General features: G+C 41.0%; 1 protein-coding gene and 1 long non-coding RNA gene across 2 annotated transcripts in view; one reads left to right on the top strand and one right to left on the bottom strand.

The window, feature by feature from the left end:
- The window catches only part of PGM1 (phosphoglucomutase 1), a 32571-nt gene that overhangs the window by 4324 nt on the left and 12011 nt on the right, over positions 1–16236 (bottom strand). Inside the window, exons 2-7 of the mRNA XM_083742873.1 lie at positions 6311–6473; positions 5367–5513; positions 4513–4638; positions 3642–3832; positions 2440–2594; positions 691–806 (exon numbers count right to left, since the gene is read on the bottom strand). Coding sequence (XP_083598999.1) covers positions 691–806; positions 2440–2594; positions 3642–3832; positions 4513–4638; positions 5367–5513; positions 6311–6473 — 898 coding nt within the window. The remainder of the gene's footprint in view (positions 1–690; positions 807–2439; positions 2595–3641; positions 3833–4512; positions 4639–5366; positions 5514–6310; positions 6474–16236) is intronic.
- LOC310846431 overlaps positions 10388–16236 on the top strand; it is a 46091-nt gene continuing 40242 nt past the window's right edge. Inside the window, exon 1 of the long non-coding RNA XR_014565294.1 lies at positions 10388–15847. This is a non-coding gene — a long non-coding RNA (uncharacterized lncRNA). The remainder of the gene's footprint in view (positions 15848–16236) is intronic.

Here is a 16236-nt window from a genome sequence, read left to right as displayed (position 1 = left end):
TTTACCCTTAATCCTCCTGAACAAATAAGAGGATTCATGGAGGCTGCAGGTCGGAAATAGAGGAAGAGTAAATTATGTTGCCCCAGTGGAAGTCCACTTCCATTGATGGGTGGCCACAATTAGATGTCACCCTGAGAGTTTAAGAAAAGAAAAGCACAGGGTTCAATCCAGGCCTCTTACTCCTGCTAGCTCTAAGCTAGATTTCTCTGCTTTATAGCACAGTGATATGCATACCTACTCAGAAATAAGCCCCATCAAGGAGAATGTATCTTACTCATACATAAATATATATGGGATTAAGGCCTTCATGCTATGTCTGATGGAATGGTAGTTATAAAGCGTGCATACTTAGAATCATAGAGCCTCATCCTCTACCAATGGAGCTATCTTGTAGAGTGTCTTTTTAAGTGCTGAAATACTTTTGACTAAAGTATGCATGGTATTTTATAATCCCATTGATTTAATGTTTATGCATTTTGTATGGTGTCTTAACTGTTATCCCCTCTTAAGAACCGAATTTACATTTTATAGTAGCATTTTTATGTTTTAAACAATTTTTCATGTTGTTTGGATGTTGCTTTTTATATTATTGCAGTCAGTTTGGTATGTTGTGGTCTTCTGTTTACAATATATAAGGTGGGGTACAAAAACTGAAATAAAGCAACTGGATATTTGAGGCTGTTTACTTACCAGTACCAAAACTCTCTTCTCCGCACAGGGACAGTTTGCTTGCGTCCATCAGATTTCCAAAGAACTTCCAACCTGTCGGAGTTTCATACAAAGCAATCTTTGTCGCTTTGGCCACCCTGCGAAAGAGGAAAAGAGAGAATCACCAATGTTTTACTATAGAGAAGAACAGCTGTTATTGGGCATTCCACTTAATAAACCAGAGGTGCAAGGCTCATTTCGGAAGTCAGCCCTTTTGGGCCATAGCTCAGTGGCAGAACTATTTCGCATGAGGAAAGTTCCAGGTTCAGTCCCTGGCATCTCCAGGAAAGGGTAGGAATGTCCCCCATTTGAAAGAGCTGTTGCCAGTTGGTGTAGGCCAGAGGTCAGCAAGGTTTATCTTGCCTGGGCCGGATCGGCCCTGCGGAGATCCCTTCGTGGGCTGGATCGCTTGTGTAAGCGCACACACCTGCGATTTTCGGCGTCTACATCTGGGCAGGTGTGATTTTGGGTGTCTGTGCATGCAGACACGTGATTTTTGGCACTGTGGAAGCGGGTCCCTGCGCCACGCTGTGCCGGTTTAGCACAGCGTGCAAGTGGGCGGCTCGTGGGATGGTCAAACAACCTCTACGGCCCGCTTCCGACCCATGGGCCTTAGGTTGCTGACCCCTGGTGTAGACAATACTGAGCTAGATGGAGCAACGTATAAGACAGCTTCCTGAGCTTTTTAATAGCATGCTTATCTTTCTCAAGCATCAGCTAGGAATGGATGAGCTGGAAGTCATCAGATTCCAACTTTTTAGACAAAGGGGGCCTTGAGAGCAAGGCCAGGTCCCAAAGGTCCAATGCAACTTGATCTGTGTGCTGAAAGGGGCTCTTTGGATTTGGTTTCCCTAAATAAAAGCCCCTCATGCTACATGACAACACACTTTTAAAATGGGAGAAGAGTCCCAAAAGTAGCTTGCCTGGCAGATTGGTTGTTTATATAATAATATAGTAACAACAACCAGAACCTTACTAGGCATGTCAAGTATCTTGAATCCAAGCCAATACTGCTTGCACAACAACAATTAAAAATACACAACCCCCCCCCCCAAGAATTTCCTGTGTGTTCAAAAATTTTATCCTCCCCCTCAGCTAACAGACTGGTCACTGAAATGACACATACAATAAAGCCAATTAAAAACTGTTAAAAAACAAATCCATTTAATAGATGCTGTAATAAAAATCTAGCCAACAGTTAAGAACCACTATTTTAAAAGAACATGCATCAGTTAAGAAAGTACCATCTTAAAGAGGAATTAGGGATGCTATAAATCTGTTAATTTGGTTTCAAGTCCCATGACTCCAAAGGAACGTTCACTTCATGCGACCAGTTCTGTCTGCACACAGATCATCCTCACTCCCTGTTATTATATCATTCAATCCCTACAAGCATTCCCAAAGCACACAAAGGAAAAGCAGGTGGGCAGTGGCTCCCGGACATTTCATAGCTGCGGAGAAGAGTGAGTTTTCAACATGAGTAGTTCATCAATCAAGCCACATCAACTGAAATTTTCTCTTGTACAAAGCTATTAAGGGTGTCAGAGCCCTGTTCTCTTTTGCATCTGTCCACCCTAATAGGATACAATGTGAAAGTGTAAAACATATTCATTCCTAGTCATGGTTCACCCATAATTTACATGAACCATCCTTGATAGGCAACTGACAGAAAGGAGGAGCCATCCGAAGCAAATGAATCAAGCAGAAGGCCTTCCACATGTAGAATCCTACCTGTCAATTGCTCCACTTGTTGGCATGCTCCGGGCAAATCCCCGAACACCCGTCTGCTGAAAGTAAGGAATACTGAAGATATTTGCAGCGATAACAGCGACAGAGTCTGAGGGATTAACAAAGAACCCATGTTTTCCAAGTATCATGTTGCGATCCTAATGAAGACAGTAAAATAATAATAATAGTGGCGACAGGTTGTTACCTCGTTGATACAAATGGCTGGAAGAAAAAAATCAAAAGCGTACTCCGCATAAACTCTGAGAGTAAGATCAACTTTAAAACACATTGACAATACAGTCCAGGATTCCAAGAGAGAGAAGGTGAGAAATGAAAAGCACCTCGGAACCTGTCCTAGCTGGACTGTCCCTTCCCACCTCCAGGCCCCCAGCTGTCTTGTGGGAAGGACTGAGCACCTCTATAAACACTGATATTGTGGTTTTTAAAATGTGCATTTTGATGTTACTTGCATAACATGAGTGGAATGTTTATGCTCAGTTTAACACCTTGTTCACCTGGCGCTCTCCAGATATTATGCAGGAAGATTGCCATTATAGAGCTTTGCTCAAAAAATAAATACAAATTACAACCCTCTAACTTATAATTATTCTATAAGCAGCATACAGTCCTGAACAAGTTCCCCTTACAACTCCAGAACACAGCAATTAATTCATCCTAGTTTTCAATATACTGTATTTTTCGCTCTATAAAATGCACTTTCCCCCTCCTAAAAAGTAAGGGGAAATGTGTGTGTGTCTTATGGAGCGAATGCAGGCGGGAGGCTCTGCTCAGCGCTCCCTTTAAAGAGCTGTGTGGAGTGTGTGTGTGGCTCTTGGGGGCTTTTCCCCCAGAAAGCCGCACACAAGCTCTGCGCGCTCTTTAAAGGGAGTGCGGCTCTTGGAGGAGCCTTCATCCTGCTGCCTGAGAGAGGCTGCACGCGGCTATCCCATAAGCCAGGACAGCAAGAGGCTATCCCAGAAGCCAGATCCCTCTTGCTGTTCTGGCTTCTGGGATTCAGAATATTTTTTTTCTTGTTTTCCTCCTCCAAAAACTAGGTGCATCTTGTGTTCGGGTGCCTCTTATAGAGTGAAAAATACTGTAAGTTCTGCCAATGATAGGTCTAGTCTAATTCTTCATGTTCCACATGTTGTCAGGAACAGTCCTATCCTCTCTGAGAGAACCAGGAGGAAAATAGCTCCACATACCCCATCTCCATCAAAGGCTGCTCCAAAATCATATTCTCCTGTCTTCATGGTCTGGACCAGATCAGCAGCATAGGTTAAGTTTGGATCAGGATGGTGACCACCAAAGTCCTCGAGGGGTACGCAGTTCACAGCAGAATTTGCTGCTGCTCCAAGTTCTTCACAGAGGATCTTTTTTACATATGGGCCGACAACTGATTTAGCAATGAATGGTCAGATAAAACAGAGACACGTGTAAATTACTGGCAATCAAAAGTTTATTGTATTCCTTTAAAGATTTTGCTATAAAATGCATGTGGTTAAGGAATGGTTGACTGCTCATACCCGTTAAAAGAGGTATTGATACGCTTCACACAAGGTGTTTCAACAACATTTAAATGCACAAAATTGTTGAGGTACATGAAGTTCAAGAGCAGCACTGGAGCAAGACATTTTGCTGCCTGAGGCAAGATGGCGCTCTCCTCTTCTACCAAACAGAGGCCAACCAGACTAGAATTTTCCTTGAACACTAGCAATGGAACAGCTTCTTTCATTGCACCTGACAGCAGCAGGCTAACTCTGAGGGTGCAAGGCAGACACACAACTCCATTCACTGTGTGACCCTCAATACCTATCTCACTCTGCCTAATGGTAGTGGCAGCCCTGTTCAGGAGAACTTCACCTCAAGCTCATGGAACAAAGAAGAGGAAGGTGGAAACTTTGACAGTATTGTAACACAAGGCCTTTTTTAAATGGCTTCCTCAAGCTAGTGATGGTGCTTGGAAAAAAGTCTTTCTTCCTCTCCTTATCAGAATATGAAATATATCTTCAAGCAGTTATAGAGTAGAACATTTGTACTTTTTCAGTGGAAGTGTCCCTATTTAATCTTTCTTACCTCCGTGCATAGCATCTATCCGAATCTTTAGATGGTTTTGACCTGAGAGTAGTTCTTTCAGTGCACTAAAATCAAAAATATTCCTCAGCATGTTAGCATAAGCTTCTACTGAGTCCACAATTTCAACTGAAAAATAAAACAGAACAACCCACAATTATTTGAAGAACCTGATGATATAAAAGATACTACTAATTCAATACAAGTAGATACTTGGATGATCATTTGGCAACAGTAATAGGGGAAACGCCCAAGAGATGTGCTTCCTGTATACAAATACAGGTATGGAACATCTCCACTTTTGAGGGAAGAGTACAAAAGATGTGCAACTTCAGGAAACAATCCTCATCTTTCCAAACTTGTATGTACTAATATGACCCCAATGGAAAATAGTGTTTGAGATTTACAACTTGGTCCTTTGTGAAACTGCCCAACATTTTTGTGTACAAACCCACTAGCACAATGCCCCATGGCAATATTTCACAATTACCAAATTGTAAAAGTGGGATATGGACGTAAGAGGCAAACTTTGATAGATCAATTGGTAGTTCAAAATGGAACCAAACAAGTTAGCTTTTTACAAAACCAAAAACATACATGTCTTTGTCTTTGTTGCCTGGGCTGATTACATGTCCTCTCATTCAGGAGAATATGGGTTGGATCCAGAGTTTAGTCATGATTATTTGTAAGTCTACTCTAAGCAAGGAAATGAAGTAAGTCAAGCATGTCTGAACCCAGTCCAGTTAATGTTTCCTTTTGAGGCTTTCAAAGTTGAAATAATACTACAATATTTAAATTGCTAAGCTATTGCAAATGAGAACCTTCATTAATAAGAGGAGAAAATGGATTTTACTTGCCTGTAAATGGTTTAAACTTATTCTCCAAGTCAAACTGCTGCTTTCCAATGGTACTGAGGTCTACATTTAGATCTGGACATATAGCATACTCTTCAATAGTCTTGCTAATTTGGAAAATTTTATCAGTAATTCCTTCGGGAGCAGGCCCTAGGGGAAAACAGATTTTTATGGCAGACCACAAAAGATATGCTCAGATATGCTCTCAAAGTCAGAGATAGAAGAGTGTGCCTCTGGAGATAATGATATAAGGAGGTAGATTTAATATATGTGCTCAGAACATTAACACAAAACTGTTTGCATAATTCCCAGCACATAAGTGGTAAAAGAAAGCTACAACATCCTACAATACAAAAGGTATGTATGTATGTGCATGTGTGTGTACACACACAGAGAGAGAGAGTTTTGTATTTAAATGGACAAGTCACTCCTATCTTCATATAAAATGAGTATGTATTGGCAGTGTAGATCACAGAAGAAACAACACCTTAAATGGAGTTATATTATCATTGTTTTTATTTAAGGAAAACCTTGTTTGTTTTTTAACCCAAGCAAGATGTGTCTGGGTAAAAAAGTAGTAAATGCAGCATTATCTTAAAACAAGGGTAGCCAATGTGGTACCAATAATTACAACTCCCATCATCCCTAACTATTATCCATGCTTGCAGGGACTGATGGGAGTTGTAGTCCAACAACCTCTGGAGGGCACCTCATTGGCTATCCTTGCCTCAGAACAAGTGCTGTGGCATTGCTGGAACTAAGTGTAGCATTCTAACTGCACTGCTCAATTTCTGCAATTCCTTCCTGGTTTCCCCTTCAAACTGCCTCCCTCTCCCTTTTCCTCAACTTCTGCTCTACCCTGAAGCAGCCCACCCAATGGATTTAACAATAGTCAAGACGAAGGCAATCACAGTTGATGAGTGGGATTGGCGGTCAGAAGTACTCACCTCCATTTGAAGTATTGAATTTAATGCCAAAATCCCCATTAGGTCCACCAGGGTTATGGCTTGCTGTCAAAATGATGCCACCAATTGCTTTTATTTTTCTAATAATGCAGGACACAGCTGGGGTAGAAAGGATTCCATTCTGTCCAATGACTAAATGGCCAATCTGAAAGAACAATACAAGGGAAGGGGAAACAGCAGTGCATTAGAGACATACGGCTTATGAACATTTTTAAAAAATGGTTGCTATGCATCAGGATAGCGAACATAGTGCCCTGCAAAAGTAGGACTATAGTTCCCATCCTTGATGGGAGTTGGAGTCCAACAACATCTGCAGAGCATCATGCTGGCTAACTCTATATGAGCAAATCCTTTCAAAGATTCTTAGAAATACTGTGCTGCATTTTTTTTAAAGGCACTTTTCCATGCACTAAGTGGAGTGCAGCAAGTTTGTTTTGAGCTCTAATATTCCACCATAACTTTTTAAAGATAGGTTTTATTTATATGGAAGTTAAGATTATAAAAAATAAATACTTACAAATAATCAAAAAGAAAAAGAAAAATTTCTCCATAACTTATGACTTTGTTCTTAACTTAACTCATATATCTTTGTAGGGTCACATTCTATGTATTTGAAATGCCAAAAGACTTCTGATCACTTCTAGGTAGCCTCTATTGTATTACTGCACGTATTTAGGGCTTATCCACACCTCCTCTTGTCCTGGTGCTTTTCCTGGGGAAGGAGACTGCTCTTTAGCACTCAATTGAGCAAACAACAACTGGGTTTTCTGCAGATTGCAGTTTGTTCCTATTTAGAGTTAAACAATGCATTTTTGCTGGGACAGGAGCGGCCAAGGGGTAAACCACTTGAGGTGGTGCTTTCAAGGCAAGAAGAAGTGTAGACAAGCACTGAGTGTATCTTGAGTGTTTCTATGTTGCTTCAAGGAAGTGAAATTTAGCAGTTCTCACTGTACTTCTTTTCTATTAAATATTTTCCAACAGAAACTTTATTGTACCTGCTTTTCTTTTGCAACCAGTGGCCTTTCCCTTATAAAGTACCGTATTTTTCGCCCTATAGGACGCACTTTTTCCCCTCCAAAAATGAAGGGGAAATGCGTGTGCGTCCTATGGGGCGAATGCAGGCTTTCGCTGAAGCCTGGAGAGCGAGAGGGGTCGGTGCGCACCGACCCCTCTCACTCTCCAGGCTTCAGGAGAGCCGCAGCGCCAGTCCCACAAGGTCGGGGGACAGCGGAACGCCGCCATCCCGCTGTCTCCCGATGTGGTTTGGAGGCTGACGGCGGGGAGACGCGTGCTTCTCCCGGCCGCCAGCCCCACAAGCTCCGGGGACAGCTGGGAGGCTCAGCGCGTCCTCCCGCTGTCCCCAGACCTGATCTGCAGGCGGGCGGCGGGGAGAAGAGCGCTTCTCCCCGCTGCCTGCCCCGCAAGCTCCAGGGACAGTTGGGAGGCGCAGTGCGTCCTCCCTCTGTCCCCAGACCTGGTCTGCAGGCGGGCTGTGGGGAGAAGAGCCTTCTCCCTGCTGCCGGCCCCACAAGCACCTTGGGGGGAAATAAATTTTTTTTTCTTTATTTCCCCCCCAAAAAAACTTGGTGCGTCCTATGGGCCGGTGTGTCCTATGGGGCGAAAAATACGGTAAACTATACAGCTAAGTTTTGGTTTTCACTAATATATACTTTCTGTTCATGTCACTCAAGCCAACAAGTCAGCTCAGTTGGTTAGTGTGGTGCTGATAACGCCAAAGTCATGTGTTTGATCCCTGTATGGTTGCATATTCCTTGATTGTAAAACTTATCACAGAAATCCAGTATGGTTCATCAAGTTGCCTATCACTACCAATGAAGCCAAAGAGCCATTGTACTTTCTTCCACTAAATATGAATAAAATATGAGTTTGATCCAATCTTGCTCTTCCACAGACAGAACTCCAACTAGTTATGGGAAGGACTGCAATCCAGTGAGGGTCTCCACTGGAGGGATGCAAGCCATGTTCATGGATTCCCCTTATGCAACCCCTCCCACAGTTCAGGAGGATCACCCAACTCTATAGCAGATTTTCAGGAGAGAAAGGAAAAATTCGTGGAAAGTATCCCCTCCCCAATACATACAAACCTTTTCTCCAGGGGAAAGGTTTTGTGCATAGAACTTGTTCCCTGAAAGTCTTTATTCAACCCTTTGTATGTTCGCAAACATCTGCCGCCTTATCAAGACCTTGACCCATCAGAAATATTTGACCCATTTTCTCCCTGCCTCTGACACTCAAAAGTACCGTTATGTAAAAGAGGAAAGAGAAGGCATCTGCACCAGCCATGGGGACTTATAATGCTGGCTCCAGAGAACATCTGCCACAGATTCTTACCCAAGCATCCTGGGTCAGAGTCAGAAATCCTGAAGAGTGGAGGCATGTTAGCTACCCAAGATTGTCCAATGGTTTAGCAAGAATTATGCATGTAAAAGCATGGAACGAAAACTATGAATCTCATAAGGAGGAATCAGTCAGTAGGGCATGGGAGCAAGTGACAATAGTCATGTTAATAATAGCATTAAAGAAGCAGGGGGATTATAAAGAAAGACTGAAGAAATGGAGGTCAGTTGCGTAATATATAAGCAAGCAACTTTGAACAGCTGTGGGTGGGGCAGTTCAACTGCGTAGGGAATGGTGTAAGTGTAATACTTTAGCCTTCTCTAAAAGTTATGTTATTTAATATTTGTTATTAATTCTTTATATTCTATTTAAGACATCTGTATATGACTTATTTTAAATAATTGGAATCAATAGGAAATGCACTGGTAACATGAAAATAAATGCTGCTACTGTATATATAAATATATTGTAAAAATGAATTGTTTTAAATATTGTTCGCACAAAAAAGGGGCTAAAGGCTCAGCAGCTTTTACTGAGATCATGTGCTTTTGGGGCAATCTTTTGGCTCACGCCCCAATTCTGCTGTTAATGACCTATCGTTAACATACCTAGGGAATACCATGAACATGCCATCAATAGTAGTTAGCTATTTCGAGCTATGTCACTAACCTGGTTTAAGGATTAGGTACTAACTCTGACCCCTTTTCAAAACTAACAGGATCGTTTTTTTATCTTTTAACACAGAACAATGCAACTGATCTCATCAATACTCATCAACAATGCAAATCATCTCATCAACACACTTTCTCAAGTCCGGCAACATTCTGATGTTTTCTGCCTGCTTTTAAGATAAATAGGGCTGGTACTTTTCTCCCCACTTAGGTATTCTGGTGCTTTCCTATTAAGAGTGAAGAAGAGCTTTGTGTCTCTTTTCTGAGCCCTTGGGGTGAGAGCTATGTGAACTCTGACTTAGCTGGCCATATTCAGGAGCAGTAAGTATACTGATAGCTTGTTGTGACTCCTGTGTAAGTTCATAGGAACTTGCTCAATTAGGACGCGACTGAGAGGGAGGGAGAACGGGAGAGGGCAGAAATTGGTGTAAGTTACAACTCAAACATTAGACATGCACATTTCAATCTCATTTCCTGCAGCTATCCAAACAGCTCATTTGTACATCCCAAAGGTAAAGAATGTCCCTTAGCAGAACATAACCATGAAATCATCCATATATATATATATATGTATACTCAGTCTCTCTCTCTCTCTCTCTCTCTCTCTCTCTCTCTCACACACACACACACACACACACACACACCACTGACAAGTCACTACTATCTACATTATAGCATTTTCTAAGCTCCAAGAAGGAGGGTTCATCATGTACTACACAAGAGTTCTCTGTAGATCAAGGAAAAATGTTTAAGCAAAACATATTTCATCTGCTGCATTTCCTAAAGTGGAAAATAAATTGATTATTTGAAATACCAATTCAAAATAGATCCATTTATACAACCTGGATGGATTCTGTCATTTTAAATTGCATTGTGTTACCTATGTTCTTAATCAAATTCATGTCAGAGTACATCTCCATTTTTCTTTTCACATGGCTGGCTCTTGGGCCCTTAAATAGTAAAGATCAGATTCCCCAGTCAAGCTAGTTGCTGTCTGTAGTACCATTTTCTTCTTTAGAACATCTATATGACAGGAAGGAAACCGGAACGATACATCAGCAGTCTAAATGTGGCTTCTACGGCCCTGTAAACCATCCTATAATTACAAGTCCAATTATAGATATCACTGCCTAGGCATGCCAAGTCAGGGAGCTACTAACGTATTAATTTCCCTTAATTAAATTAAATCATCATGTAAAAAATGGAAAATACATTACTTAACTGACCAACCATTTACAGTAGTGTAGTCCCATAGGAGCCAGTGAAAAATAATCAGAATAAAAGGTAATGAATCACTTCTCAAGTATTTGTGGTCTTATTTGGAAATCCTTTGGATTCATCATTCCTAAAGAGGTAATTGTACCTGCCTCTATCACCTACCACTGCTCACACCTAAGACGTGATATGTTCATCTCATAAGAAGTTTATATTAGCAGATGTCCTTGGAAGCATATTTCATTTAACCCCCACAACTACTGATGAATGAAGGCCATAAATATATTACCAGATGTTGAAAAACATTTCACAGAAGTAAAAACATTTAATAACATTGTATTTAATGTATGACACTCACAAATAATGTGAGGTGATCCTGGTCTTAAATTCCATGACCTAAAACACTGCTAAATTAAGAGCTTTCTAGAACTAAAGCCACAAGTGTAGCAGCTGTGTACTAAATTACTTGCACAAAATAACCAGTTTCAATAGACTTTAAACAAGTGTGCTATGAACTAAATTGCAGTCTAGTTATCATTTGGATTAAAAAGTCCTGTTTTTGGTTTCTTTGTTCTGTTATAGTTGTAATTTTTGGCAGGGCTCTTTTTCAGCCAGAATTCAGTTACGGCGCCTCTCAGGTGGGCACCATTGCCATTATAAGAGAACAAGGGAGGTGTTCTTGGTGAGTTCTGGCACTTCTAAAACAGCACTGATTTTGGGTGAGATGGAAAAGTAACCCTTTTAAAAAAAATGTATCATGCTTTTTCAGTTGGAGGATACCGTATATAGGATTTTAGCCAATACTAGTCCGACTCAGAGGAGGCCATTGGAGTTCATACACATGACTAACTTAGGTTTATTACTTTCAATGGGTCTACTCTGAGTAGAACCTAGTTGGATACAACCCTGCAGGAGAAGTCAACATAACACTCTTCCAGTCGCAAGCATTTCAGTTCACCTGATGAAATGACCCCCCCCTCCTCTCCTTATCCCACATGCTGTTCTGGTGGTTCTCCAGACCAGCTGATAATCGGGGCTGACTAGGGGTCCCATTGCACTAGTGGGCCTTGTTGCCCTGGCTCCTGCAAGCACACCTACTTAACTGAATCCAGTCCATAATGGCCAGTGTGTGTAGGTCTACCAAGATAATTGGATCTGGGCTACTTTACTGACAGATTTGGAAGCTGAGCTCAAGAAAGTTAACACACCTAGTGGCCAATACCCTGAAAGAAAGACTAATAGTAAGCAGAAAGGGGCCCAAATGAACAAATGAGCAGAGCAGTGGCAAAGGTATAGAAGAAATGGCATGACAGTGATGGAGTAGAGGGCGGAGGGGGAGAGCTCTTCAACTTTAAGAATAAATCCCACAAGTACAAGACATTCTAAAATTTGTTGACAATTGGTGCCAACTGTAGCACAACAGAGAAAGGCCAAGTGTGGTTAAGTGAGGGAGTTTGTATCATCCAATGGCTACTGAACAATCTTTGTACAGCAAGCATAGGGTGCTTATCCCCAATCAGCTGCACAGAAGCACGGGATGTGGTGAAATAAACTGTACAAATTGTTGCGTCAGCACGGGACAGGCACGGGCTCTGGAATTCTCCACTAAACAAATTCCTGCCGTGGCAATCAGAATTAAGTACTCCTTCACACGTGAGTTTCCTACAGTCCTGTGGTCACTTTAAGGCTTGCTACAGAAGGTCTTAGATGACTGACATGCTCCCACGCTGAATAGCTTCATGTTACAATTTTACAGTAACTAATTTCTGCTCCATTTATTCTCTTGACCTATTTGGCCTTTGTAAATCAGTGCAGACTTGAGTGCACTTTAGTTCACTGGCTTAGATCTTCGCCAGGCTTGGAGTAGAACTCGGTAATTCCCATTTATTTCAATGGAGCTACTGAAAGCATGGCTAAATCTTGATCCAATCCATTGACTTTAACATGATTAAAACACACACACAAGCTGTTCACTGTGAACACATCCTATGCCCCATTTAAAATGTGTTTTTTTGGGGGGGGTGTTATTTGGTTGTTGTTTTTATTTTGATTATGTATTTTGTGGTTTTATATTCTGATTTTATTCTGTACGCTGCCCTAAGACCTGTGGGTATAGGGTGGTATATAAATTCAATAACATTAATGAAATGAAATGAAATAAATGCTCACAGCCTGTGGGTCTAAATTGTGAGAAGGAAACAACACACTTTCATCACTTATTTACTTTCCTAAACATTTTGAGATTCAAAGATGGGAGAGAGAGGGACAGCTGCAATTATTGAGTTTCTAACCATGGTTCCTCCATACTGCTGAAAACTTTAAGAGCGCCTGTTCCCTGCCCACCAACCTCTTTTGAAGCATAACAATCCTAAGAAGAGCCAGCTGGATCAGAACCATGGCCCATCCTGTTCTCACACACTGGCCAACCAAATGCCTATAGGAAGCCCACAAGCATTGTATCATGGAAGCTTTTGACCTGCTAAGATGTTGCCTTTAAGAACCACCCTTGGTAATAAATTGCCCTAATCTAAGATATCATTTGGACAACAATGTAAAGTTCATTTCCCTGATTTTGAGCAGATAATTCCAAAATATTTTAATTGGGTTATCCCTTCACACATCACATTGTTATACAGTACAGCATTCACTGCCACAAGACACAGTGATTGGTGCCAATCTAGACGGCTTTAAAAAAAGGGATTAGACACATTCATGAAGGATAAGACTATCAATGGCTACCAGGAATGATTGATGTATATTGCCTCCAGGATCATGCCTCTGAATACCAGTTGCTAGGAAATGACAGCAAAAGAGAACTATTCCTCTTGTTCTGTTTGCAGGCTTCCCAGAGGAATCTGGTTGGCCATTGTGAGAACAGAATGTTGGACTAGATACACCTTTGGAATGATCTTTCTACAATATACATACTCAGCCCCCCCCCCAAGTTTACATGTGGTTTAATAACCAGTTGCAATTGCCTGATCCTGAGAACTCTGAAGCCAAAACTGTCTGCATTAAAATGCAGTATTATATGAGAACCACCTCCACCCTCTTATGCCTTGGGAGGGGGCACAGAAGCCTGAGGCTCCCTGGGGCTTGTCATCAGCATGCTAAACTATGCTTGTGTATGATATCCAAACACAACCATTGTCTTCTACATGCCCTTATGAATTACTTGATATCAAATTCTGGTGAAAAACTATTAATTTTAAAATTGATTTAACCACCAATGCGAGTTTTCAGACATTCGTGTATGGAAAACCTCCATTGGCTAGAATGCATATTGATTTCTCTTTTGCGTTAACAATATTCACATGTACACACCAGAGGTTCAAATGCAATTTTAACATTATCCTTCCAAACTTACCAATCAAATCAAACGAATGATTTAACTGCCCTACACCAAATCAGTGTTTGAAACTCCCATTGTTCTAGGCGCATTTTGTGATAGGGAATTTCATTAGTGCGAGCTGTTTCTGAGCTCTGGGCACAGTACTGCACTTAAGATTTCAGATTAAAACTGCAGAGTGGAAGGAAAGGAGGACCTTTTTCTGCCTCTCCACTTCTAGCTACTCTGTGAAGATTGGAGAAGAGACCCTCTTAAGAATATTAGGGGGGTGGGCAGGGGAAGGAGTAGACCATGTGAAAAGTGAACATAATATTTTAGCTGCAGTTCATTCATTTTCAGCTTTGTATTCTTGTTTTTAAAAAAGCACGCCTAGAGATTCCGTTGTTGCGCCCATAACCCAGGTTTAAGGTGCCATTTAGCTCCTAGCTTTCATATCTCAGTTTCTAACACTGTACCAAATGATAGAAATAATTCTTAACATAAGGATTTAACTAGAATGGAGGCTGACTCTGCATCGCTCTAACTTATCCAACACCATGGTTTTACAGCAATTCTCATAACACAGCTATTTATATCCATTGAGAAACTGAAAACATGCTTTGTCGATTCATCTACTGAGTAGCTCGGAGAATGACAGAGCTTTGGCTACTCTAAGAAGAGCAGAGGAGGGAGATGATGACACAAAATCCTTCTCTCAAGCAATCATACACTTCTTACTATACTATACCACAATATTTGCACATGTTAATCTAACACTGAAATCTACCGAACAGCCAACCATTTGTTGTCGACAACACGGAAACAATAGGAAATATTTCTACGTTTCCATCAAAACCCAACTTTTCAAAGCTAGACTACAGAACAACATAAATTTATAGTTTCCAAGACTGCTAAGGCAACCCCACCCCCACATCCCACCAATCACCATATCTGACCCTAAGTAGTCAATCAGTAGCATCCAGATAAAAATGTGTTATTATTGCATTACAAAATGTTGAGAACTTTTAAGACGTAAATAGTCAGCACATCAGAGAGCTGTTAGGTATTAGAGATGCAATCACATTTATGATATACCAACCCCATTGGCAGCAGCCATCTGAACTATCAGTGTTATTGCAAGCTTATTAAAATATCTCCCATCTCCTCCAACTACCATAGTAGATCCTTGTCGATCTCTTAGGTCTATGGAGAAAAATATACTCTGGATAAAATTGTGCAGGTAGTTTAGGTTGGTCTGAAAAACATATGTCTTCTTCCGTAATCCACTAGTTCCTGGTTTCTGGTCATAGTAAGGTGCTGTTGGCAAAGTCAGGATTGGCAATGGACAGTCTTCCATGATCCTTTTTCATATAAATGCATTAAAAAATAAAGATAGAAAAATACAACAGTGAAAAAATATATTAGAATCAGCCTTGATACTGGTAATAGCAGATCTCTTGGTTAGAGGTTCAGTTAAGTAGCTCTGTACCCTAAAATAGCTCCTTGAACCTTCTGCTGAATGTGGTTTCTGTAACTGAAGAACTTTTCTTGCACTTGCTCTGAAAGATCACTGTCAGAGAGAATACATCTAATTCCACACTGCAGTCCCTGAGGAAAAATGGATGTTGTAGAAGTCTTTAAAGCCTTTTGATCGCGACAGCGGCAGGGCTCTGAGCTCCTGGTTGTCACCACAAGCGGGATTTAAACGCAATGAAATCTGTATGACATTCTTTTTTGGGTAGAGGAGATGGGGAGAGAAAGCTGTTTAGTAGGTCAGCTCCTCAGTCAGAAGCATTGATTGATTTGTCACCAGGCTGAGCTCTCTAAACCAATGCGAAGCTAGGATTGTTTCAGCCAGATAAGCAGGTTTATAAATTGACAGCCTGGTTTCCAGTTGTGGAGCCTACTTTAACATCGTCTTCATCAAGAGGCAAGTATGTGGAGAAGGTAAGCCCTGTTAGAAGTGTGGTAATGTAGTGCGAAAGTTATTTTGTGGAGTCTAGCATGTAAAAGGTCACTCTTAAAATGGAAGTCAGGACTTCTCAGTTACCTACAGTTTCCTTAGCCCTCTGTTATTTTAATAACTAGAAAACTCTCCAGTGTCAAAAAGGATTTGCTTCATACTGTAAGCTGAGCTAATATAACAAACAGAAGAGTTATTGGCAATGTCAAATTTTGCACCCAATTTTCAACCTTCCTTGGATAAAGTGCAGTATAATTGCTTTGATTTCAAACACTTCATTCCGGATACACCTAATTTTAAGCTGATCATAGCAACTTTATTAAAAATGCCATTTGCGTAACTACAATGCACATGACAATCTAAGCAACCCATG

This window comes from Podarcis gaigeae (genome assembly GCF_964106915.1).
Source record: "Podarcis gaigeae genome assembly, chromosome: 6".
Taxonomy (NCBI): domain Eukaryota; kingdom Metazoa; phylum Chordata; class Lepidosauria; order Squamata; family Lacertidae; genus Podarcis; species Podarcis gaigeae.
The sequence above is the reverse complement of the archived record's forward strand: the minus strand, read 5'-3'. Positions and strand labels throughout refer to the sequence as shown.